Source organism: Achroia grisella, unplaced genomic scaffold (genome assembly GCF_030625045.1).
Source record: "Achroia grisella isolate CSIRO2021 unplaced genomic scaffold, CSIRO_AGI_Agris_v1 utg308, whole genome shotgun sequence".
NCBI lineage: Eukaryota > Metazoa > Arthropoda > Insecta > Lepidoptera > Pyralidae > Achroia > Achroia grisella.
Genome location: NW_026712791.1, coordinates 2,068,874 through 2,096,367, shown reverse-complemented (window position 1 = coordinate 2,096,367; position 27,494 = coordinate 2,068,874). Strand labels below are relative to the sequence as shown.

The window sequence follows — 27,494 nt, the reverse complement described above, 5'->3', positions numbered from 1 at the left end:
TTAAAAATAATTTCCAAATGGATAATTAAAAAAAAATAGTCAGTGATTCAGTTTAGTCTATAGTATATATTCTCTATAATGTTATATTATATAAACCGTAAAAAGATAATGTTTAGAATGATTAGATTTATAAATTGATTAAAAATCCATCATTTGCAATGATTTACTTTATGATAACTATTCTCTAGAATAACAACTAACATAATTAATATCTTCACGTGTCTACACAAGGTCATGTCAACAACAGTGATCTATAAAGTTATACGACAATATTATAGAATATAATATAAAAACATGGTTTAAGTGCAACTCTTTGGTCACAGCACAAACGGTATTTTATGTTTAATATTTTCAAATAGGTATAAATCAAAACTTGATAGTCGGTATCTTAAAGTAGTTTTTAAAATATGGCATGAAACATTTAAAACTCTCTGTTAATATACTAAGTAATTTATCGTTGACCATCTTATACCAATAATTCTGTTTTAATAATCATTAATTATTTTTTACCGTACAACGTATCAATTGAAAAGCTGTATGAGGTACATGACCCACCAATAAAACTCTAATCTACAGTGGAATTACTGTTCAAATTCGTACAGTTGTATATTAAATACGCAGTTGAACTTTATCTAAATGGCAACTAGTGCATGGTACAGTTCCAAGCCTAGTCGACTGTGGTAGAACAAGTTTATTGTTTTGCTTGCTAAAGGTGAAGTTCAAGCAAATTGTCAACAACAATAAATTGTAATTGCATTAATCATTCACAATATAGGGACTGACTCATCGAAAGAAATCCTTTGAAGTTTTTTTCCAGATAATTAAATGCACACATCGCTGACGTATTACCGGATTCAGTATAAACTTAACCTACTGGTCTCTGAGAAATCTTTCTATTACCTGTTATATACAAGACGTTTGAAAATCATCTTGTATTCTTTTCGATAAAAATAATAATTATTATTTTTATTCAGTTTAAATGAATATATCTTTTACATACTTCACATTAATAAGACTTTCTTTATTAAACAAATTTTAAAAACAAGCTTAATTAATAATTGCAAATGAGGTTGTGATTGCATTATTTATTATTTAACATCACAAGTAATAAATAATCATCGTATTTGTAAGAAGTCGAAAGTTGTGTTCTGTCCATTGTCTTGATAATTAAAAAGATGTTTTGTGTCGTCTCTACTACCTATTAAGATTTTATTGCATGAGATATTTTAAAAATATTAAATAGAAAAAAACAAAAAAATACTTTAATATTTTTGAATAACATGAGTCAGGAGTATGGAGATAGAGTATGAAACATGCTAAATATAAAAAAAATGCGTCCCGTAATATTTTGCTAATTATTTATCCATTTTTCCCAGTTCTTATTCAAGTTATTTTTAGTAGTAATAACTAGTTTCTAGATAAATATTTTTAAGATTAGATTGCAACTTTAAATAAAACATGTGTCGTAACTTTGATTGTTATTGACAAAGTAATGAGTGAAAAACTAGTCTCATAACGATTTTAGTTAACAAGGTTCTCTTCAATGTTATTCGATATTTCGACGCCTGTAGGTATAGTGTAGTGTACGAATTTTTTTTATCCTCACTTTACATGCAGGTGAGATGGTAAAATAGCCTTCATATTGACTGTTAACAGTATAACTATAACCTATTATTCTTTAATAGTCGTTAGTTACAACATTTAGTAACAATATTTTTTATATTTTAAACATAAAAAAGGAAAATATGTTAATTGATTAAGTTATCAGTATTACCAATTTAGTACTGTTAAATGCCAAGAAAAAAGATCAGATTACACATATCATTATCTCTACAGCGAATACGTAATCTATACTGTGTGCCTAAATTCAGGGAAATATTTTGTATAACCAACAACAGAGAAATACTATCTATAATTTCTCATTACTACCGAACTCTAAACAGAAATTGAGAAAACACACTAGAAAGCGTATAATTTGAAGCACAAAAACTGATAATAAACTAACCTGAGATCAGAAGTGTAGTTCCAAAGACTGTTCTATTAAACCGTTAACACTGGCATTTAATCAACTCTAAATCTCAAGGCACAATTGGCTTTTGTTAGACTTTGTCAACAATTTTCTTTGTCAGCTGTTATTCGCGTAATGTCACTGTAAAAGGCGTTTCGCTAAAATCGACGCGTGGAGATAGCGCCGACTCTACGACTATACTGTGAGTGAAGTGCGCTGTGTGATGCGTACAAAGAGCAAAACGACACGGCTTCACTTCAGTACAATTAAACCATGTTGACGCTACCATGATGTCGCGTCACTACGGATGTTGATACTAGTTGCTATCGGCACAGAAGGACTGGCCAGCCACACGCATACATAGAGACTTGTAAGTTCTGTCGTAATTCGACCACGTGCTTGGTGTGGTGCTTGTCCGATGGGTCGATCGCGCGGTATGGCGTGATATCGTGCCACTTGCGAAAGTTTCCTTCAACACTAACTGCAAACGTATCATTCATAATAATTCGAATATTTCTTTTTATATTAACGTATAATACAGTATTGCACAAATTACATCTTATTAATAATTATAAATTAATAATTTCTTCTCTTATTTTTAAGTACCTATTAATTTAAAATAAACTTTTGTATGAGGGTACTAATTTAGTTAGTCTCTATTCTATAAGGCCATTTTATGAACTAAGAAATCTAAGAAGTAAGAGATTCACAATGTGGTCGTACAGGGATAATTTGTTAGCGGACTCTAAAGAAATTCAAATGCTAAAAATTATATTTGTAGAATATGAATCGTTTGTTTGTAATCTTCACACAAATTTTATTTTTAGTCTAATTTGATGCGACCTCGTTTCTGCAAACCTTGGCTTGGCTTTTACATTTATTTTTATCGGGCAAAAAAGCAAATAGCTCATTGGATAGTTGTATGGTAGAAGGCATAGACTGCACTAGTTGTTTGCCGCGGTACTACACGCAGGGCACTAATTAGTTACCGTCTCTATGTTTGTTTGTTGTCCTTTGATTTATTTAAAAAACCTTGCTATACCCTTTGTTTTTGACATATTACACATGTATTTCAATCAAAATAATTATACATTTTCACTTTTTTTTCATAATCCACTCACAAAAAGATATCTAGTAAGTATTAGTGAAAGTCCATTAATTTTGATTTTGAAATTTATTCAGATCATTACTAACAGACGTGTTTGTAAATCATGTCTAAAATAGAGTTAATAGCCCCTTTGACTACCGACTACATTTTATTATTCCAGTCAACTACTTCGAAGCAGCAGTGTCTTTTCTTATAAATTTTACAAGTACCAATTTTATTTTTTACTCCTCTCCTCAGATCTTTTCAACAAAAATGGTTTTAATTACCAATTCTAAATCCAATATTAAATGGCTGACAACAAATTATTATACTATAATTAGACGCAAATTATAATGAAGATCCAAAATGAGTGCTAAAAAAATCTATAGGTCGAAATTCTATCATTGCTTAATTTGGAATTTTGACATTCTTTGTCAACAACTGAAGAGGATAAATAAATAATAATATTGAGTTTACTCCAAAGGAAACAGTAAATAAAGCCAATAAAAATATTACTAGTAGGACCTAATGTAAGAGTTGTTTACAACTATGTACTCGTACGTGCCCAATGGAGTACATGTAGGAACCGTTTGCACGCCAAGTACCATGACCAAGCTGATATGCGTGTCGATATGACATGACTATATCGACACGCAAAATAATAAAAATAGTATCTAGACTTTGTGATTTATCTTATAATAAAATCATATATAAATTGTTGTTGTTCGAGTTAATGTTATCTTTTGTTTAAATATAAAATACAGGTCTACTTCGAAGGCATTTACCGTAGGTAGTTTGGAATATATGCTATTTGATCAATACAGTTACTCCTAAAATTAAATTACTTAGCCTTGATATCATATTACAAACAGCATGATAGGCATCTGTTTTGTTTTCGTTTGTCCTAAAATGGGTGTGTCATGACGTAGTATTTACGAAGACCACACGAGATTGCGTAGTAAGAATAACGTGTTGCGTATTATTTAAACTCGCAACGTTTCCTCTTGTATATAAAAACACTACACTAACGACCTAGTTTCGACCATATGGCTATTCCTATAAACGCTAGATTGATATATAAGCGGTCACTACGAAAGTTGCATGCGTGTACGCATAAATAAACGTTATCGTTGTTTGGCCTTCGATCTTTTAACGTGTTATGAACACAAAAGAAAAACAAAAACATGTTTTTCAAAATATCTAAGTGACTTTATTTATATAAAGACGTAGAGCAGATAACAATAGAAATCAAACACCTATCTAATTATTCTATACCAAGTAATATAAATTAACAAACAAGGAACTGTAACTTTCATAACAAAATGATAGACAGATTTATAGCTATCAACTGAGATAAAAGCATTTTAATTACATTGTACAGAATGTATAATCTAAGGCAGTAATATAATTAGATAGATCATTATTGTTTTGGACATAAATGCAATCTAGTATGTAAACCTTTTCTCACAATGTAAACCTAAACATTGCGAGATTTGTTGATTTGTTTTTATTTATTTTAGTAACATTTTTATTAATGATATAATAATATAAAAATATTGGGTAATATTATTTCCCCTATAATACCATTATACGACTCTTGATTAAGAGCACCACTCAGCTATAGTCACGTACAATTATATAAACTTTAGTAGCTGTGTAACTTGTCATATAGCATAGACACACACCTGGTATTCATATTTCTACCCTGTTAGGAGTGAGTATCCACCGAATTATGTCAACGCAGTTGCTTAGTTGAAACACATTGAAATTGACAGTTTAGCAATTACAATTTGACCGTCGGTCTCAGCATCTAACTCGGCTTGTAACTATACAATTATAAAATTGTTAAGACATATAATTTATTCACCTAATTGGAATGGCTAACCCTTGAAACTAGTTTGTTCCCTATGCTATAAAAAAAGTGTCAATTTCACTGCCATATTACTCACCCTTCAACCGCAACACTAGTTACAGGGGGAAAGGGGATTGTTAGTAATGTGGGCTGATGATTCCATTGCTAGCAATATCAGGTCGACCTCCACGTGGTTCCCTGGAAACCATCGTGATAAATTTCCGCTGAATTTGTCACGATGGGCTAACTGATCTGACTTCATGTTCATCTTATCGTCCTCCACTGGTACCCCGCCAGCGTAAACCGTAAGCGCAGGCGGGTGCACCATTCCATTATCATACTCTAAAAAAAAAACACTACTTACAAACCAAGCTGCTCGGCAATTAAATTTGTCAATTTCAATCCTTTTCTTATGTGACTAGTTGTTAGCACGTTTTGGTATATATAATGGTGAAAACGGACCGGTAGGTATTAATGGTACATGTAAATACATCTAGTCTTTATACTCTGTTGCTACAATTGCGGGGAGTTGATATTAACAAGCCACCTATTGGTGGTATGGAAAGTGCTCGTTGATTTGTACTCTTCTTCATCCGTGAGGCAGTAAACCTTTCAGTTGCGAGATACCAAAAAGGAATGACCTTTGTTTTTACAAATTAACTTTACAAAAGAAGGCTCTACTCTAAATACCAATGCCAAGCCATACCTACTCAATCCTAGCCACTGCAATTGATTAGACTATTTTAATACATATTTATGAAAAGCAGTCTCAGTGTTCTAGATTTAGGATATTTTGACATTCAGACCGGACCTATTCCCTTTTTCTACAGTTACTCGTAATACTTGTAGAGCTTACTGTACCGTGGGAAAGAAACATCCAATAAATCTAATTTAATGTCTTAATAACAAATTAGTTTTATTGCATTACATTTATGTTTTTTTTACCTTAGAAATTAATTTTCAAAAAATAGTTATTAATAAAAGTAGAATAACAGGATAATAAATGTAAGAGGTATACAAGCAAAATTTCTCCTATATATGTCATAACCTGTTGAATAAAATTAGATCGCCAGAATGAGAGTGAGTTATATATACACGAGTAATGAAGAGAAGTGTTGATGTGCAAAGGAAGGTGCCTCTTAAAACTACACCCGAGTCACAAGTCACAGGATTTGCTCGAAATTTCTCTCCCAGCCACGTGATGGACCCACGCAGTGAATCCTTAGAATGATAACAAGACCACCAGCGTAAACCGGTAACACAGATGGATGCAACATTTTATAATCCATTAAAAAATTGCTAAGTGCGAATAATACTCTCACTACTACTGGAAGTAACTCAGTAATCACAGTGTGTGAAAAAAATGCGCTGTATTCTTTCTCATTTACATATAAATGAAAAGACTATATGAATTGACAAATTTTAGAACTAAAGTGTACAGGACTTGATATTTTAAATAACCTAGATAGCCGTAATAATATTATCTTAAGAGGCCTTTCACATTTTTTGGCCTAAAAGCAGTGTCTTTGGGGTTCTGGTTCTAAGAAATTAAGAGTCGGATATACATTTTGATTCCTGAATTATATAGATAGATATCTAATCTTAAAAACAACATCTTTGAAATGTTAATTTTCTCTTTGTTAGTCTTCCTAATTTCTAAAATAGTTTATTCAAAAACGCTAAATGACAGAAGTTTGGGGTCGTCGTTCATTAATAAACAAACATAAATTGATATGATAACTTTACTAAAACTTGATAATTACTTTATAAATTGAGACAGCATCGTCCTTTTTTTCATTTTCAACTTAAATATCTAAAAAATTGATCATAATTAAACCCGAAATTTCAACAAAACTTTGCCATAATCATTTCTAATTTTCTCATAAATACTACGAAATTTTTGCATAAAAAAAACATAATAATAAAGTTAATATACTTGTAAATTAGAAATATGAAAAAAAAATATAAGTTTCTAAGAAAAAAATAAACAATAATAATAATTTAAAGTTGTATAAATTCCGTTGCGCCAAAAGTAAATTCTCAGTGCTGCGCTAGCGCTCGTCGAGGTAGTACCTATGCCATTTTTTACAACACCGCTAAGATAGACATTGGTCAGTGAACATTAGTATAGAGCGACTAAACAATTTTGATAATTTAAGTAATATTTAATTAATTTTACTAATATATACTTATTTCTACGAATATTAATTTAAAGTTGTTGTTAAATATATATATATATATAATATTTATTTTAGCATGCCAAGACAAAAGTACAGTTATGCTACAAATAAAACCTACCTACCCTGCTGGACTATGAAAAGCACAAGAGCATGGTATTTCGTCACACTAATGGCAATTAATTGTTAAAATTAAAAAAGAGAACATTTTAGTATTTTTTAAAATAACGCTTATCTGAGAGAAAAATGTAAGAAAATGTAAACCAATTTTACTCTATGTTTATTTTGTAGTTTTTTTTCTAAATTAAAATAGGGTTATTGTTTATAAAAATACCATTATTATTTTTACGTACATTTGTCTTGTGTTATATAGTGTATATCAACTAGTATGCAATGTGGATTGTAAATAAATTACCAAATTATATATAAATTATATTCCTTAATGTTTAGAGATATTTTATCCAATTTTATTTTATTTTACACAATACAGATATTTCTAAATTGCAGCTATTCTGTTATTATACTCGTTGGACTTTCATTACTGTACAGTTATGTCAAATAATTATGCGTGTTTGGGTGAAAAGTCAACAACATTATGAATGTTTTTATTTAGAGACTAGCTTTTAGCTCGCGGCTTCGCCCGCGTGAATATGGGGTATATAGGTTATCGCGCGTTTAAAGATCCGTGTACAGTATTGGGACGTTATATATAAACCTTCCTCTTGAGTCTATCTATTCTGTCTATTAAATAACAACGAATCAAAATCTGCGTAGTTTTTTAAGATTAAAACATACATAGATCTATTACATGTGTAGATGATATTTTAACTGGAAATTGAAGCCGTTAAAATGGTATTGGCAGATCAGTTGGAATCATCGGTATTCTTGGTATATAAGCTGGTTGCCCAGCTAACGTACCGGTTATAATGGTCTACAATTAAATTGTCTTTCAATTCTTAATAAGCAATATATCCAATGGGACGCCATTGCACATGTTCGGCGGGCTTAAATTTCATGACTGGATCATGCTTTTGAGAAATTCCTTCCTCAAGTTTGAGCATTTAGTGTGGGAAATCACTATCTGTGCTTCCATAAAAATGAGCTCTCAAATTTGTCAGTAGTTTTAAACTTTCAATTAAAGTCCATAAGGGAGACGATGTTAATGACACAGAGTCTTTCAGAAATCTCCAGCAAAAGTATAAAAGTAATCCCGCCAATGAGAGCAGAGGTGTTTCTAAGGTCTTTTAAGGTTCTGTCCAAAATCTCTATAGCTCATGGTGATTTCATTACATATAATCAATGAGGCGTCTTATAATAATTTATAAAAAGGTTTGACATTAACAATTAATTATTTATCAAGAATCAAGAATCGGCCAACCAAGAACGAGAAGCTGCAATATCAGCCAATATCATGCGGCGACGTCAATGATACAGGAACAGCAATGATAGCAGTTGAAGCTTTTTTTTACAACTTAGAATGGCAAACAAGCTGACGGCTCTCCTGATGGAAAGGGGTAACCGTCGCCTATATACATGAGCAGTACCTGACATGTTCATATCAGCACATTGTTTCCCTCATGCGTTGCCATTCCTGAAAACTCGGGTGTTATTCCCCTGTACCTTGTAAATTCACTACCATATATATACACAGGTAGTCTATATAGATAGATATACATATACACAGATAGTATACCCTGAGAAAGGTCATAGACTACTTTATAGTGCGAAAAAAGTATTGTAGGGGATTAAAAGCGCGGAGATGAAAGGTTGTATAAAAGTATCGTCATTGTTTAAGTGAAACAAATAAACTTTTTTAGGATATAATCTAAATATATTTCCTTTATTTGGTCAATTTCATTATACCACGCTGACGAAGTCGCAGACACACCTAATATACATATAAGGATGGGACCTTTAAATCAAAACAAAGCCTTGAAAACACAACTATTATATATAAATAAAATAATTATTTGCTAAGTATAATATTTAGAACAAGTGAATATGGCAATAATGTATCCGACTCTTATAATAAATTATATTGTATCTATTAATAAATAAACTGAATTAATACGTAAGAAGAATTAATTAGTAAATTTATGTTATAATAATTTCGTCTTCCTGTCCCAATTATTTGTTATTCATATTACTTAAGGTTTTGGCTTTTAGTTGTACAATCGGCCAGCATCCTGACATCAACCCTCTAGGAATAATATAATAAAAAAATATGGTCATTATTAGCACTTTGATAATTAAGATAAATCACTTTATTTAAAAAAATACTATAAGTAGTTTATGTTACTTAGTTAAGTAGAAACATATCACATTATTAATTAAAATATTACAAGGATCAAAATGGTTCATACTAAATCCACACCGATTGAGCTACACGGTTATTTGCGTCTGTGTGCGTGTATTACTGTATGTGTGCGTAAATCCATGCGATTAAACCTAAAGTTGAGCGGCATCATTTTGTAATAGTCCTCTTAAGATTGGTTTCCAAGAACTAACAACAAACTACGCCGATCGAAGCTAAAAGAGCAGGAAAGAATATACAAGATCCTGAACCTGTTTGTGGGGTGCTCCATCAAGTTTGGAGATCTGGAATCTAGAATGTGTATTAGAATTAATTATTCGCAACAATAACAATTGTTAAGGCGATAATGAGTCATAATGCTTGTTTTCCAACATTAATTACTTTTTAACCGACTTGAAAAACGAACTGTATTTTTAATGTTTGTGTAATGTTTTACTTCATAACCGCCATTGATAATAATTTGAATAAAAGTATTTTTATTTGAAAGAGTTTACGTTTTATCCCATATTTCTTAGTTAATGGTTTTTCTTTAAAAAAAATATATTCTTACTGGAACATGTCTTTGACATTTATCTTTGTAATCTTTAATCGCCCTAATCGACATCAGATTGCCCTATGCACCTGCAGTGCTGGCAAATGTCACTAGAGTCTTAGCAGGATGTTAATGTAATTCCGAATCTCCAGCAATAGTAGCTTGGAGGTACATCAAGTTCTTTTTAAAGGATAAATATCCCCCACAAACCACCTGCCCTACCACCAGTAGGTGCTATTCACTTGTTTTATCTCTATCTTTGGAAAATATTTCATGTTAAAAAAATAATAAGTTTCAGCTTCAGCTACAACCACACTATGTATACTTCTTGTTAGATACTGGAGATAAAGTAACCATAGATATCCACTCTATGGTTGCGATGTATGAATAACTCTGTCAAATTTACATTAATTCTGTTTGCCCTAGAAACTACTGTCATTCATTTCTTTTAAATTTGTCACATTTGACTTGACCTGTTTTCAGTACCCATGTACCATTAGTACAGGCAAGATGACCATTCCAATATCATCTACAAAAGAAGATTCTGGTTGAGTATCTTTAATTGCAAATCGAAGTTAGATAATAAAACAGTAAATGGAATACACACACAATGGCCCAAATGAGAGGCCAATTGCAGAAAATGGAGTCCAACCTACAACAGTATTTAGAATAGGCAAATAAATGTCAACAGAAAATAGACTATCATGGATTTGTGTATTTTTCAATTCTAACTTATGCCAGCCAGACATGGGTCTACACAGAAAAAGCAAAAAACAAAATTTTATCTTGTCAACATGCAATTATTTTGAAACTTAGAAGAACACAGTAAACCCGAAATACACACATCCGAATGACAACCAAATTGACAGATGTTCTCCAGTTTAAAACAGAAATGGCAGATTCATTACTGTTTTAAAAGGCAAGGCAATTAGCATGATACAAAGATGGACTATTTTAACAACAAAATGGCTGTGCCAACTGGCAAAAGGAGAGTAAGACAGCAGAAAAAATTTGGGCTGATAATATAAAGAATAATGCGGGAAAAGAATGGCTGCCATGGATAGAAAGGGTTGGTAGTAGATGGAGAAACTTTTACCCAAGGGGGCTACATAACAAGAAAAATAAATCAATGTAGAATTCTTCCACATAGAAAGAATTCTGTAAAAAATATACAATCAACATCGATAAACATCAAGCATAACCTATCAAGCATGTCTAAAAATGGTAGGAATTGAAGACAGATATAGTAGGTTGAGCACATTAAGATTCTTATAGAATAAATTGCATACACCAATCTCCTTAAAGTCAATGGTCAGATTACTTATTATTATGTTTTATTAAAATAGATCAGACCATGCCTTGAAATTCCAATTAAAATTTTTATGAGATCTGTATATTTCCAAATCCATAATTATTGAAACAAATATATAATACCTAAAATATATTATTATCAAATAAATCATAAATTAATTTAGATTATGAAACTTGCCTATAAGGAATATTAATTACTTCACATTTAAGAGTTAGGTTGAAATTTCTTTCAAATCTCTTGCATTATACCCAAATTTTGTAGTTTAGTCAATAACTTTCCTGATAGTATCACAAAATAAAAAAAAAAATGCTATAGTACTTAATATGAAGAACCTCTGACAACATGGGGGAAGGTGATTACTAGCATGATATTTAGGTACATTCAGGGTTGCACGTTGATCTCCACGCTGTCCTCCTTTCAGTAGTGCCCACGGTAATTTCTGGTGAATTCGCCTAGTTGAGCAAACTGAGCTGACTTCATCCTCTACTGGTACCACGCTAACGTATATTTCTAGGACTAACGGGTGCACTATTCCATAATTATCCTAACGAAAAAACTTAAGAACTAGCCAAGTATACAAATAATCAGGACTAACACATTATCAAATGAAATCAAACAAAGCACAACCAAAAATATGTTTACTTACAGCATCTGAAAGAAGTTTTTTGTCAGCTATATGTATATCACTACACAATTTTAAATAAAACAATTTCTCAAGATAATTTACTTAATAACATTGTTATAAAGAAATTAAGAACAAAATCGATGGTACAAATATTAAAATTTTATAAGAAGCTCAGACTTCAGAGATTGCAATCTATGGAGAAATGACAGTAGTAGAAAGAATATAATGTCAAAATGCTGTCATTCTATCAGTTCTTAAATTGCTAATGACATTTGACCGTACAATAAAGTCAAAGTTACATTACATTACTATACATAGAGCACTCTTTGTAGAAATTGTAGTCGTACAAATATACCCTTATTATTTTGTTTTTCACAATTCATATAAATAGTGACATTTTATTGTTCAATGGTTTCTTATTATTTTCATAGATTACTGAATTGTTAAAAAGAAATGTGTAATGCAATCAATTATTTTTCAAAGTAATAATGCTGTGAACACTGATCATATCTATCTACACTTTGTTCTCAGTAATAACTTAATATGGTAAGCAATTGTTTTCTTTTTATTATCTACTTTAATGCCATGTTATTTATATTTAAATATATATTTTAAATCATTCAGAGTTACCAAGACGAACCCAGTTGTTACGGGGCTTCATTCCCCAAGGATTTTAGCTATGGACCATTTGAACAGAACGGGGAGGGCGATAATACGTCATTGCAAGAAGATCATAAACCACGGATTCTGTTAATGGGACTAAGAAGGTATTTAATACAGTGCAATATGTAATAATCTGGATACTTATTAATCAACTAAGGAGATGAAAGGATGTCACAGTTAAAGAAAATATTGAGGATGATACAACACACCATTATCAATTAATATAATTATTATCAAGTTTTGATTTAGTAGTGGCCATAGTAAAGTAATTATAAAATCATAATATGCTACTTATGTTCTAATAATATAAGAATTAATTAAATTGTTTTATTAGTTTAAGAATTATATAGAAAGACTCTCTCATCCAGAGGGCATAGGTAGAAAAAAATGCATGTTGTTTTTGTAGGTATGGGCAAACCTAAGCTACCTTTGTATAGCAATTTAGTCTTAAGGCCATATTTTTTTATGTGTTAAAATCATAAGTATGATTAGGGAATTATATTCAGATAAATTATTATACAGAAAGTTCTGTATAATAATTTATCTGAATATAATTCCCAACAGTGAACTATCTTACCAGATTTTGTAGATATAAGTAATAATGAATAAAAATAATAGAGGTGCTTGTAGAGCTGTTTATTATAGCAGAGTCCAGTGACAGAAGAGATATAAAAAAATGTATAAAAAGAACTCTCATATTTTAAATATGGATAAACAAATATAAAAACTGGTAGTGACTCTCTTTGTAGGTCTAACAATAAAGGTTTGTGGGGTATGAAATAGTGTATTATTATAATAATTAATCCCTATATACTACTTGCTTTGTAAGTACATTCATCCTTACAAAAAGATGGGGTCTTTTCTTTAAAGTGTGAAAAGTTTTAACTGTCATGTGGCAATAGTGGGATGGGCATAGCACATTAAGCCACAATTACCATAAAAGCCCCGCATGTATTGGCATTTCTAAAATAGATTGTAATTATTTCAGGTCTGGTAAATCATCCATACAAAAGGTTGTATTTCATAAGATGTCACCAAATGAAACATTGTTTTTAGAATCTACCAACAAAATAGTCAAAGATGATATAAACAACAGCAGCTTTGTACAATTTCAAATTTGGGATTTTCCGGGACAAATTGATTTCTTTGATCCAACATTTGATTCTGATACTATATTTGGTGGCTGTGGAGCTTTAGTATTTGTTATAGATGCACAAGTAAGTAATGTCTTAAAAAATACAACATAATTCTAGAAACTGTGATAACACTAAATGTAGAATATATTTGGAGCCAGACATAGAAAAATGTGTTACTATTTGCCCAGAAGGACTAAGGATAAGAACTAAGCAAAAGAAATCCAAATGAGACAAATTTAAAATGATGTTTCTTTTTTATTTGTTATATTTAATAATATTATATAATTCTTTGCTGTGATAGAAAAAAATATTTCATGAATTTATCTTAAAGTAACATTGGACTATTTTATTTTTTCAGGATGATTACCAAGATGCTTTGGAGAAGCTACAACTCACAGTAACTAAAGCATACAGAGTAAATAATAACATTAAGTTTGAAGTTTTTATTCACAAAGTATGTATTAATCTTTGTATATTAAAATTAATTTTAATGGATATTGTACATATTATAACATATTACACTATCAGACCAAATACAATACTTTTCTTATTTTCCTTTTAATTCTATTTTTTTATATGCACAAATTAACTAAGCATAATTTTACTCCTTGTGTAAATAATTATGGTCTTCATTTTTATATTATTAAATTGATAAAAAGCATGTGTCATCTAGTCCCTCGACAGAACAAATGACTGATTGAGTTAAATTTGCTAATCTAATATGTTGCCTATGTAAGGGGAGGCAGTATGTTTAACAATTACCACTGCAAATTGTTACACACCATACATTATTTGTCCAATATTTGCAGGTAGATGGATTAAATGATGACTACAAAATGGAATCACAAAGAGATATTCATCATCGGGCTACTGAGGATCTTGCAGAAGCTGGCTTAGAACATGTGCATTTATCATTTCATCTAACATCAATTTATGATCATTCTATATTTGAAGCGTTCAGTAAAGTTGTTCAAAAATTGATTCCTCAATTACCAACACTAGAAAATCTTCTTAATATTCTTATATCAGTAAGTTCTATTTCTAATGTTGTTATATAATAATAAAATTCCTTCACAACTGTTATCCCAAAATGAGATCATCACCTGTTAGTCACAGTTTCCTTCAAGAATGTGATGTAAATATATTTTGTATAACCCAAATTTCAATACACAACCTTTGGGTATGGGTCATTGTAGTAAATTACAAAACTACAAGGCTTTTAAGTAAATTTAATAAATATTTGCATAGTAATTATATTGTACTAATGCATAGCATTATTGTCTTACTTACTTACCTTAAACTTTTTCTTGATTTTTTCAGAATTCAGGCATAGAGAAAGCATTCCTTTTTGATGTAGTATCAAAAATTTATATAGCAACAGATAGTTCGCCTGTTGATATGCAAAGTTATGAACTGTGCTGTGACATGATTGATGTTGTCATAGACATTTCATGTATCTATGGGTATGTTGCTTTTAAAAATCTCTAACGGCATTCCTTAATTTAAAAGGACTTTAAAGATCAAACACGAACTCAGTGTCAGATGCTATTATTGTAACTTTTTAAATCATACAGCAATAAGCATGATGATCTCTACAGGAGAACTGCTTGCGGGTTGATACTTTAGTTCCTGTAATATGATACAATTGGCATCTCAATGCCAATTGTATCATATTACAGGAACTATGAGTATTTTAACAATTCTCACATGGATAGATCAATGAATATGGAATGGTTTAAAATTTTACCCAAGATAGACTGCTTATCTCAGTCACCAATCAGTTTGCTTAATAGTAGATTTTGGTGCTTTGGGTTGTAGGGTCCATAGTACTGCCATGTATATAATGGCGATGGTTACCGGTTACCATTAAGTACCATTAACTAGTGAACCTTGTTTGTCATTCCAAATACATTAAAACTGTTGTCCAACAGATTTAATGTATTAGTATTGTATGTAGTAATGGTGTGTCTACACCTGCTATAAATGTATACGCTTGCGGGTATAACTAAGCCGATTGTCAAATATTCACCAGGACTTAACCAGGATGGGTTCTAGAGATTACTTTGTGGATATAATTTGACATTAGTCAATACAAGCACAGGGGCTATAGCAATCTCTATTACTGACTACTTCCCACTTAGTTTTTATGTTAAGTATGTAATATACTAATAGTTGTATATATTGTATTGTTGCAGAATGGTTGATGAAACAGATGTAAATACATTTAATAATCAAAGTTCAAGTCTAATAAAACTTAATAATGGCACTGTTTTATACCTACGAGAAGTTAATAAATTCCTGGCCTTAGTTTGTATATTAAGAGAAGAAAATTTTCAAAAACAAGGTAAGCATTACCGCATTTATACATTGTCTTTAATTTATAAATACCATTAGATTTCGTTGTTTCTTTAACAAAATATGTTTATCTTGTCAATATTACCAAATAGTATAAAAGTAAATATGTTATTTACTTTATTAAGGCACTCATAACATAAAACATGCCGCTGATAGCATAATGCCTCAATTGATTAAGAATCAGATTACCTAAAATTAAAGATGCATCATACCTCAAACTAATTGACTACAGATTTCAATTACCAAACAATTAGTTGTTATCGAACAATAAAAAAATAATGTATAGAAAAACCATTGAAAATTGTTGTAATAAGTTCGAATCGCTTATGTTTATTCTTTGTTTCAGGTGTGATAGATTACAATTTTTTGTGCTTCCGCGATGCTATAACTCAAGTGTTTGAGCTGCGTAATAAATGTCAGAATGCTCTTACTATGGTGCGAGCAAGATCAGGCACCCCAGAGGCTATCCCCAACGGCGCCGCTGACTCCACGGAGAGCACGTCAGACCATTCGCAAGTTATACAACTACCATAGCATATTTGTATTTACTCTATATTATGGTCATGTATCCGAAATACTTATAAGATTAGTACCTATATAAAGACGACGTTATTTTCATTTAAAGATTTAACAATTTTTATTAATAAAATATAAATTATGTTTTTATTGAGTTTAATTATTATTTGGTAAGCATCTTACACTTGCACTAGGAATTATTCTTGTGACAGGAAAGGCAAATATCTGGTAGATAGTTGTAACGCCAGTATGGCATCAGTAAGCTGTTACTAAGGTATAAGCATCAGTCCATAGTAAATTATTTTGCCTCCCTGAATTGTATACCTTATAATTTCATAATTATAACATATCTTTAATTTCATTATAATTTTACATTAAGGTTTTTTGGAAGAAGGAGTTTTTTATAAACTAGCGGTGCACCCGTTGAAGACGATAGGATGTAGTAAGTTAGCTCGTCCTGATAATTCAGCAGAAGTTACAGTGAAATTAATTTTATTATTCATTGGAATCATTTGCATTTTCAATATTAAACTATATGATCAAAAATGTATCGAAAAAAATATTTTTGTGATAAAAAGGATCGTCTGCGTAGCTACAGTAGATACCGATAGATAGTTTGTCTTTTCAAAACATAGTTGAGTAAGTAATCAGATATTTTATAAGTCATATGACATAATAGTTTTAAAAAAAGAAAGCATAGCATCTAAATATTTGGAATAACAGCCTTTGATTTAAAGGTTAAAAACTAAAATATTTATTAATATAATATTGTTACAAAATAATTAGATAATACGCGTATCATAGTAAAGACCAGTACATGAAGGTTTTCTACGTTTATAAAGACATTCACCAATGGATCTCGAATCCGATGATGCCGTTCGAAAAGTTGGTCGTAGTGGTCGGGACATTGCAGCGGTAAGCTGATCAGCGCTAGCACAAGGCTCTGCCGCTCTAAGACGTCGATCTCGTTCTATATGAGATCGTTCGACACGTTGTGCATACGCCACACTCTTTTGAAGACCCGCTAGACTGTCTGTGCGAGCTGGTAGACGCTCTAAATTATTTGATACTTCTCCAACTTCAGCTGTATCTGTGTCTACAATTTCTTGATGATCTAAAACCATCCCGATATTTATTTTTAGGTTCGTGGAGCCGTCTCTATACAGTAAATAGACAGTAGCTTGATCCAGTACTCTGAGTGAAAAGTGTTCATTGATCTTTAAGGCTTTCATTTTTATTTGGAAGGGTTTAAATTTTTGAGATAATTTCTTGCTTTTTTCTTTAATAAAATTATCAAACTCAATAGCTAGCATCTCTTCGTTATCTGGACGTCTTTTATCGTCCGCGGGTCCGGCGAGTTTCAATATTCCAGTATCTTTATGAGCCATTTGAGTATCTATCATAACTTGTTGTAAAACTGGTGGATCGTTTAAAGTGTGCCATTTCCAGTGAGTCACTGGGCCTATATTTCGGTCTAGCACCACGCCTTCAGTTTGGTTATATTTAAGACTAAAAGATAAATGCTTAAGAGTATAAAATATCTAGTTTTAATAAATTTGATTGTATTGTGACATATTCTAATATACTTTACCGTATTTTTCCCGCGTGGTCGAATACTATACCATTTCCAAGATAGTCAAATGTTGCTAAAATTGTTATAGGATGACAACGACCACGTTCGTCTGGCTCTCCGCTACTGTACACCACATAACGTTGTTGCGCATTTATTTCTGTTATGATTAAAAGAGATGTCATACTTATTTAAAATATCTTCTTGTGTAAAGGATCCAATTTCGTCAGTTACAAAATAAAATGTTTATGTTTCCGATTGATGTAATTTTATACCTTTTAATCTATATTAATATTGTGCATATGTTAGTTTGTTATCTATTTATGACTAAACAGCGGAAACGGGTCTTAACGAAATTGATACATGATAGACGGAATTACGATGACTGATAGAAGCTATCTTATAACTAAAAAAATAACCATTTTAAAAGAACAGTAGGCAGTCAAATAGATTTAATTCATATCTACATTGAGATAAAACTATAGAGAAGATCCCATATAATACTCATTATATCGTTCTTCAGATAGATAGATCCCGCAAGCGGAATAGCCATTTCATCTACTTCAACAAAAAAAGATTGAATCTACTCTACTAGACCTCTATAGTAAATAAGAAACATAAACCTTCGGCATCGTAATAATCTAATGCTAATCTGCCATTCCTGTAGTACCACCGCCCGCGTCCGTTATCGTCGAACTCTGCCAACCTTTCACCAGTATCGTACTGTATTAGCCGTTTGTTCTTATTATGCTCAAACCAATCAAACTCCGGATGCGCGGGCCTCATACGGTACACGTTCATCTACAATCAAATTATGATTAGGAACTTATAAATATGTGTCACTAGAGGTAGACTATCGTGCCTACCTCAATCTCAACTAGCGGTCTCGGTGGTTTACACACTTTCTCACTTGCAATGGTCGCGGGTCGGGTTCTTCGCACGGTATAAACATTTGTAATCATGAGTATGATTGTTTGTACCGGCCTAGGTGTTATGTATATATTTACAAAACAATGTATCTAAATATTCCTATCGCTTGTCTAAGGTGGGCCGCCAGTTTGTTTGCCATTCCAGTTACATAAGAAATACTTAGTATTACTGAATGCATCAGTGTTTCTTTATATAGATACTTCTAAATATATTTTATAATTGTGACATTACTGAATTTTATAAAGTACTAGCTACTCGACCCGGCTTCTCACGGGTGTACATGTGTTATATAAAACCTAATCTTCAATCACTATCTATTTAAAAAAAATCGCTTCAAAATCCGTTGTGTAGTTTTAAAGATTTAAGTATATATATAGTCGTATTTTTAATTAGACGAAGCTAACTGACAGTAGCTAATGTCATGTTGTAAAATAATGTTGCCATATTTAAAGTAATAGTGATGCGTTCAGTTCTCGGTCACATGAATGAACAATGAGTGTGAATAGTTAATCATTTCAAACTACAAAATAATATTATTTCTATTTTACAATAAAATTGTATGAAAGTGCTCTGATATAAGTTACTAGTGTTACGTATTTATTATAATTAATAATATAATAAAAAAAATAGTGTTACGTAACTACAATCAGTTATTAGACGGCTTATTACAAAGCGCGCTGTTAAACACCGATCAACGTCGCGAGCGTCGGTCGCCATTTTGTTCGTAATTCGGCTTCTAACCTCTGGTCTGAGAGCACGAATGTTTTTTTTGCGCTCACACTGTTTTGTTATTGTTTTTGATAAGTTTTTCCTTCTGTTGTGTTTGTGGTAATAGTTAGGTATATTGTATATTTGCTATATTGTTTCGTACCAATGTATCCTTCTCATGGATGGATGGAAATGGATCCTCAACCAAGCATGTCAAGCCAAAGCTTGTCTCCAAGAAAGAAGAGACCACGGATTGCTTTAAGCGTTACCGAAAAACTTATGATACAAAACGTCACAAACACGTATTTTAGGAGAAAGCTGCTTCACTATTACCTATTGAGGCTCCCGAAAAAAAAAATGTATTTCGAAAACAGCTGACATTTTTGGGAATTGGTGTGACCTCGGTCTACAATGTATTAAAAGAATACAAAGAAAATGAACAATTTAAGTCTCTGGAGAAACGTGGACCGAAACACTGTTTCAAAGATAAATTATTGTCTATTTTTCCGACAGATTTATAATTAATGTCACTTGTTGGTATGTATAAAGCACGGCTAAAATTCGAACCCCGTACCCGATATCGGCAGTTCGTAACACTAACTATTCACTAGACTAAACAATCGAGGCGATTCCATTAATTCAGGAGTTTTTTCAATTATTCACTTTGTCACAACACTATTTTTATTTCATCAAATACTGACAACACAGTAAACGTCAGTTGACTTTGTCTAATTAAAAATACGACTATAGGGACGGACAGACAGCGACAACGACTTTGTTTTATGTTGAAATCAATTACAATTTTAAATAACAGTATTGTTTTATTACTTTGCGTACTACTTTCTCAGTTGGTAGCATTGTCCATCCTTTGTCGATAAAAGTGCGATCTGACAAAGCATACCTAATAACGCCTTTAGGCGCCTCTTGGTCCGTCTGAAATTAATTAAAAAACTCAATAGAAATTACGAAAAACAAGAATGTAGTAAGAATACATCCAGTTTACTTAAAGGATCAATGCGGAAATATTTTACTATGAGATCCGCTCTGACTTCTGTGCAATGCAATCTTGATAATCGGGTCAGGTCGACTTTCCAAAACAGACCGTAAAGTACTTATAATCCTCGTTAACAGTGGTGACAGAGCATGAACGGGGAAAATACCAAGCGTCCCGCTGAGAGTGTTTCCATTAGAACGCAATACCTATTTATTGCTTACATAATATATAGGGGGACCGGAAAGTAATGTCGTTTCTGCGCCTGGCAGTACTTAATTGTCATTTATCAGCTCATTGTTTCTTTTAGAGGCGTGTCAAAGATATTGCGAGGTTATAGGTTATATAGTTATATATAGGTTATTATATAGAGATCTTCACTTATAGAAAATTGAATTACAATTTCTTTTGTAATTTTACGTAAAATGGCCAACCAAATACCAGAAGAGGTACACATCCGGCATTGCATGCTTTTCGAGTTTCGCAAGGGAAGTAACGCAACAGTTGCCACCAAAAACATTTGTGATGTTTATCCTAATGCATTGGACATTCGTAAATGCCAAAGGTGGTTTTCCAAATTCAAATCGGGTAATTTTGATCTACTTGACTCGTGCCGATCAGGAAGACCATCAACGTTGGACAACGACGTATTAAGGGCGGAAGTGGAAGCAAATCCGAGTCAGACGATCGAGGAATTGTCAAAAACTCTGAACCAACCTTGGTCGACCGTCCAGGAACATTTGAAGCTGATTGGGAAAGTGAGGAGAGCAGGTGTTTGGATCCCGCATAATCTGTGCAAACAAAACAAGCGCAAGGCGAGCTATAGAAAAAAATAATGAATTAGTGTGGGAGGTGCTGCCTCATCCACCTTCATCTCCAGATGTTCCACCATTGGATTTCCATTGATTCAGATTACTGCAACACTTTTTAAGTAGCATAACATTTACAAATTTGGATGTTATCCAAAATGCCATACGTATTTTGTAGAAAAACCGATTAATTTCTATAGATCAGGGGTTGAAAATTTACTAACCAGAGGGACACAGGTTATTGAAATTAAACATAAAAAGTTTAAGCATAAACAAGAAAACCATTTATAAAAGTGTTTTAAATGATGAACAATACATTCTTACTTAAAAATAAAGAATCGTTAAAAATGTATGTGTTTGTATTTAGCTTAATAAAACGACATTACTTTCCGGTCCTCCTAAATTTTAACTAAAAAAATTGTTTAATCAATTTAAGAAGATATGTAGGTACATCATGTAGATTTTTAGTAAGAATTTTTTTTCTTCTTTTGGCCCCAGCGGTTTATGTTGCCATTAGCCATTTTCGGTTTCGGTTAGGGGCCCATCCGTAGCATTTTATATGTGCCTTGTAATACTACAAATACTTTTAAATAACTTACAGTATCAGCTTTTTTACTTTTTGGCATAATATTATTTTAGAATAAATTCATACAAAATTTAAATATACAAGAATCCAGCTGCTCTAAAAGAAATATAACAAAATAAATTACTCTAAAAAACATCAGAAAATTAATCAAACTGACGTTTGTCTTATTAGGCATTCTGAAATTATTAAATTTTAAAAGCTATGAAACTTTTTATTATTGTCATATGAATGTAACTTTTTAACAGACCAGGAATTATTATAATAATTTGAATGTGTCTTATAAATATCAGAATTGTTTGAAGTTAAGCAGTGATAAGTTATATTATTGTGTATTTATTAACAATATTTATTCTGTATAATAAACTTATTACAAATAATGAGGTTTTATATAAATATATACGAGACTTCGTGATTAATCGAAGAGTGGCTATAAGAGCTGTTGCTGACGTATTGGCCATATAGTAGTACTTTATTTTCTATTGAGAATTTTATTATATACCAGCATACCAGGCCGTTGCTGTGGCTAAGGTTCTTGAATAAAATAATATTGCGACGTAGGACGACTACGTGACACGTAATTTTTATATATTAACGAGTTTTATATACCAAAATAGTCCATAAATAATTTTAACAGATAACAACAAGAGCCGTTAGACTCTTATAATATGTATTGTTAAAGATTAATATAAGAAAATACTAACACTTACTCCTCTCATTAAAATATTCGACTCAGTTTCATCTGTGCTTTCTATTTTGTGCAGTGTTTGTTCTAAAATAGGTTCCTCCTCCAATGTAGATTTAAATAAAATTGGAGCTATATTACCCTCTTTAGGTTTATCAATAATTTGTGGATTGTACTGAATAATTTTTTGGCCTACTATAATGTTCATTATTTCTTCTTTTTCTTTATTTAAAATACTTTCAACATCGAAGTCTGTGTCTGAGCTATATATGCTCTGTTTCTCCTGAGCATCATTTTGCCCGCGTTTAATGTGTAGTTGTGAAATATGATATTTGGATATAGGTTTTAGTACTTCATCTCTTTTGACAGATTGTTTTAGCTTCACCAAATCTAATATTAGGTTGTCAGATGATATTCTCTTACACTTTATTTTATCTATAGCCAATTCCTTAGTTGCTGGTTTATCAATTTTCTTGTTAACTTTTATTGGATCATCTTCATATTTTTCTTCTATTTTACTATCAGGAATATTTTTTAATTGTAGTTTTTCTTTAATTATTCGTTTATTTTGCTGGGAAACAATTGGATAGCCTTTTTCTTCAATATACTCAGTTTTTGTGTTTGGTTGATTTGAATCATCTATTACTTCTTTATGCATTTTTTGTGAATCCTGACCATTATTTAGCTCTTTTTCTTTGATCACTGTATCTTTTTTATGTAAAATAACTGCATTCTCATTATCTTTATTTCTTTTAAGATTTTCAATCTTTTCTATTTTAATTGAATCATCTATTACTTCATTATAATTTTTCAATGAATTCGGCGGATTATTCAGTTCTGTTTCGTTAATCACTATATCTTTTTTTGGTAAAACTATTTTATTGTTCTTTATTTCACTTTTTTTAACATTATGTTTTTTAATTGAGTCGCCTGCTACTTCTGTAAGCTTTTTCAGTGAATTCCGTGGATTATTTAGTTCTTTTTCTTTAATTACTGTATTTTTTTTCTGTAAAACAACTGCATTGTCTGTAACTTCGCTCCTTTTAGCATTTTTATTATTTTGTTTTTGAATTGAGTCATCTGTTACTTCTTTCTGTTTATTGTTTTTTTGTTCTCTATGTAATTCCTTATTTGCAGTTTTAACTTTTTCTTGTGGTTCTTTCCTTAATTTATTATTTACTACTTTTCCGTAATTCTGATGTTTATCTCCAAACCTTTCTAAATCGTCAACAATTTTATTTATTAATTTGTCTTTCTTAGGCTCGTTTATATTTCTTGAGAGAGCTCTAGCTTTTAAATCTTTACCTATTTCAGGAAAATCCTGTTTTCTACCTTTGACAGTTTGTTTACAAAAGGTGATTTCAGGTATATAATCCTTATCTGACACGATAGTTTTAATATTATTCGCTATTTTCTTTGATATAGATTTTTCATACGCACTTTCTTCTATAGACAGTTTAGTTAATTCATTTGACGATTTAGATTTTACGTATTTAAAGTTTATATTTACCAATTCCTCTTTAATTTGTTTCTGTTCTTCATTATTGATAATTTTCTTTCTCTGGTTTTCGTCCTTTCTTTTGCGAATTCTTGCAATCCTTTTTAGTTCTTCCTTCTTTATCTTACTGTCTAACTTATCTTTAATCTCTTTAATCAACTCTGAAGAATTCACTGGTCGCCTTCGGCTTTTTATATTTCTTTCAACAACGTTTGGAAAAATAAAATCAAAATCTTCTTTCAGTATGTCTGATACATCTGTCATAGAGGTTAATAAAGTATCTTGTGAGAGATATTGCCTGATTGATGTAGGATATTTCGTTGTTGGTTTTATCTTGTCTCTTTTAATATAATAATCTTGGAATTTCATTGACGAATTTCCTATTTTATCTGAAATTCTACGATTTTGTAGTGTAATATCCTTGATATCATTTTTTAGGTTGTGTTGTAATGGAATTTTGTTACCAGATTTTAAAGTCTGCTGTAATGGAATAGTAGTGCTATGTAATTCGAATTCGTTATTTTTCATAGTTCTTTGTTTGTTTGCACTATACGAAGGAATTATTTCCGTATAGTCTGTCCCATTTATTTCTAGTACGTTGTTGGTGTCGTCTTTCATTCTACATAATTTAACTGAATCGGACGGACTATCAACAGTCGAAAGCGAAACATTTTGTAATAGCAGGTCTTCGTCGCTACTAAAATCGGTGTTATATATATAATCAGAACTACTCTCTAGAAACGTTATTTCTTTTTTATATGACTTCTCAGTTTTAAATTTTACAGTATTCTCATGTTGAGGGATACGGTATAATTTATCCACTGTTGATATTTCTTCAGCAGATAAATATTTATGTGTATAAGTATTTAAATTTTCGATTTCAAGGGGTCTTTCTTTTGTCAATATTGATGAACCCTTATATATCCTGTCAATTTCGAAATCGGAATAAGAATGACTCAAATGTTTTAATCTTTCACCAAATAAAGAGTCTTTTAATAACTGTTTGACTTTATTCAACCATATTTTCACTCTGTATTTCCTTTCCTCTTCTTGGGTTGTGCTAATCCTGAATTTTTCCACAATATCACTGCACACATTACAAGGACTACATGAATCTTTTAAACGACAATGATCACAAATACCAATTATATCATTTTTACCAATACAGTGTACATTTTGTAGTAAGCTTTGTGCTTTGTCCCTGATGTATTTACATCGTGGGCAATCTATATTTATACTAACTGAAATAAGTGACATAAGTTAAGTTAGTGCATAATATGAAATAGCAAAGCAATGATATAGAAGTTGCTCAAAATGTAGTTTTCTCACCAATTGCGGGCAATACGTCGGAAGATATTATTTCCATATTATTTACGTTGTGTAATATAAAAACATCTTCTATCAAGCTTGTAATAGATTTGCACGGAGCGATGGTATCTGGTCTAGTCTAGCAAAAAAATATTACTAATTATTACAATAAAGCAGTAAAACTAGGAAAATATATTGCAGTCAAACGACAGCACTTTCTATGCTATCAAAATTTATCGTTTCTAGTGGGAACTGCGTCAAGGACAATCTGACATCTGGTACATTTAAATTTCATGCAATGAGATTTTGGTAGTTATATATTTCCTACTAACAATCGGTGGTCTAACGGTTTAGGACATCGCCTTTATTTTCAACAACTTTTTCGCGGATTCGATTCTTCGCACGTTTGCATTTATAAGTATGATTGTTTGTATCAATCTGAGTGTTTTCTATTATATTTTGTATTGTATGTATTTACAAAAAAATTACTTAAAGATATTACTTAGATAGATACAGTTGCCTAGTACCTATCTATAAAACAAGCTCTAGACTAGATAGCGCTGTATGAGTTATCCTAGCCTATTATGTAATTAATGCTATAAAAATAAACAATTGTTAGAACAAATTATTTCTCTTCTTTTCAATTACCTCATACGACACTTACAAATAGAATAGAAGTGTATATGTTATACCTAAACCGATGATTTCCAATAACGGACTTACATTTATACGTGGTACGTAAAGATATATAACCAGACCGGCATCTTTAATATCCAGTATTTTTTTAAAATCTGTAGAGATTTTGCTTTTCATACAACAAAGACATTGCCCACTCTTGTCCCTAAAAACGATTAGGTAGGTAAGTACTATTAATTTTACAAATGTATGTGAGACTAAATTAACATACCTACCTATACTATTTATAATCACTTAATTATGTGGATTTACAGTCACGAGTATCAAGAGTAAAATCAATATTGATTTTATTCTCTTACCTGGCTTTTGACTCCATATAACCATATGGTAGGACCACTCTTCCTTCAATAAATCAGAATATACAATAAAAGAAAAACTATTACATACAAATCAAAGCACACAAAATAATTTGCGTCAAAGTGACAACAGAGGTGTATGTCAAAACTAAACTTGAACAGTCATTGTAGTTAAAACTCCAAAACAATCTAGGTATGTTACCAAACCAACTAATTACGTCCCTACGTAAAGTAGGTACGGTACGTATAGTTCTACTTATACTTTTCACGCCTTAGGGTTCCGTACTGAAAGTATTTAACACAATCTTCATGAAGCGACCTCGACTGTTATATTTATAGCTGAAATAAAGAGTTTATGTTCGTACTTTTATATCCTAAATATTTCATATTATATGTATAGTTAGGTATATGCTGATGAGGCACCAGTAAAGTATGATTGGATTAATATGAAGTCAGGTTAGCCCATCGAAACGAAGCAATCAGGAACTAACTGCGATGAGTTCCGTGGAAACCCACTTGACATGGTCACATTGCTAGCAATAAGGTCACCGTGTGCCATTACTACCAATCTTCTACCCCAGTAATAGTGAACAGTAGTATTTATTATTTGACTTGTATTTTTGAAGTATAATACTACCATAAACTTATAAAATGGATATAATTGTTAGTCTTGAGGTACAATCCTTATCAAACATCCTATCCTTCTCCTTTTCTATCTAAAACATTCCGAAACGGAATGATAAGTGCCTGAACTATCTGAATCGTGAATGAGTCTTAATTATAGACTAAGGATTGTTCTGCACCATATGTGTGGATATTATAGATTTCGTAATTGTATCCTGA

General features: G+C 31.3%; 3 protein-coding genes across 7 annotated transcripts in view; 1 reads left to right on the top strand and 2 right to left on the bottom strand.

The window, feature by feature from the left end:
* The window catches only part of LOC131843471 (phosphatidate phosphatase LPIN2), a 32,748-nt gene extending 20,664 nt beyond the window's left edge, over window positions 1-12,084 (bottom strand). For 4 of the 5 annotated variants that reach the window (XR_009357554.1, XM_059192122.1, XM_059192124.1 and 1 more), the window contains exon 1: window positions 2,006-2,198. The gene's annotated coding sequence lies outside the window, so the exon portion shown is untranslated. Of the gene's footprint in view, window positions 1-2,005; window positions 2,199-11,928 lie in introns of those variants that run through there. The other variant, XM_059192123.1, reaches the window with a different exon arrangement.
* Window positions 12,085-12,228: 144 nt separating this feature from the next.
* Window positions 12,229-16,693, top strand: LOC131843480 (ras-related GTP-binding protein C). The gene is made up of 8 exons (XM_059192147.1): window positions 12,229-12,453; window positions 12,532-12,674; window positions 13,559-13,787; window positions 14,065-14,160; window positions 14,516-14,734; window positions 15,027-15,169; window positions 15,902-16,050; window positions 16,408-16,693. Exons 1-8 carry the CDS (start codon window positions 12,451-12,453, stop codon window positions 16,593-16,595), a joined length of 1,170 nt encoding a protein of 389 aa, XP_059048130.1. The 5' UTR covers window positions 12,229-12,450; the 3' UTR covers window positions 16,596-16,693.
* Window positions 16,694-17,313: 620 nt separating this feature from the next.
* LOC131843486 (uncharacterized) lies at window positions 17,314-26,745 on the bottom strand. Its single transcript, XM_059192155.1, has 8 exons — window positions 26,655-26,745; window positions 26,383-26,500; window positions 25,681-25,798; window positions 22,879-25,592; window positions 20,614-20,718; window positions 18,771-18,948; window positions 18,169-18,307; window positions 17,314-18,086 (listed from the first exon to the last, which is right to left on the bottom strand). The coding sequence occupies exons 1-8, from the start codon at window positions 26,669-26,671 to the stop codon at window positions 17,360-17,362; spliced, it is 4,116 nt and encodes a 1,371-aa protein (XP_059048138.1). The 5' UTR covers window positions 26,672-26,745; the 3' UTR covers window positions 17,314-17,359.
* Between the last annotated feature and the right edge of the window lie 749 nt (window positions 26,746-27,494).

Coding starts and splice junctions, on each gene's coding strand:
- LOC131843486 (XM_059192155.1), bottom strand. Junction 18,949..20,613: donor CTGAGAAAGTAGTACGCAAA/GTAATAAAACAA, acceptor ATTTGATTGTAG/ATGAACGTGTACCGTATGAG. Junction 18,308..18,770: donor AGATTATTACGATGCCGAAG/GTTTATGTTTCT, acceptor TAATCATAACAG/AAATAAATGCGCAACAACGT.
- LOC131843480 (XM_059192147.1), top strand. Junction 14,161..14,515: donor TTGAAGTTTTTATTCACAAA/GTATGTATTAAT, acceptor CAATATTTGCAG/GTAGATGGATTAAATGATGA. Junction 15,170..15,901: donor GACATTTCATGTATCTATGG/GTATGTTGCTTT, acceptor GTATTGTTGCAG/AATGGTTGATGAAACAGATG.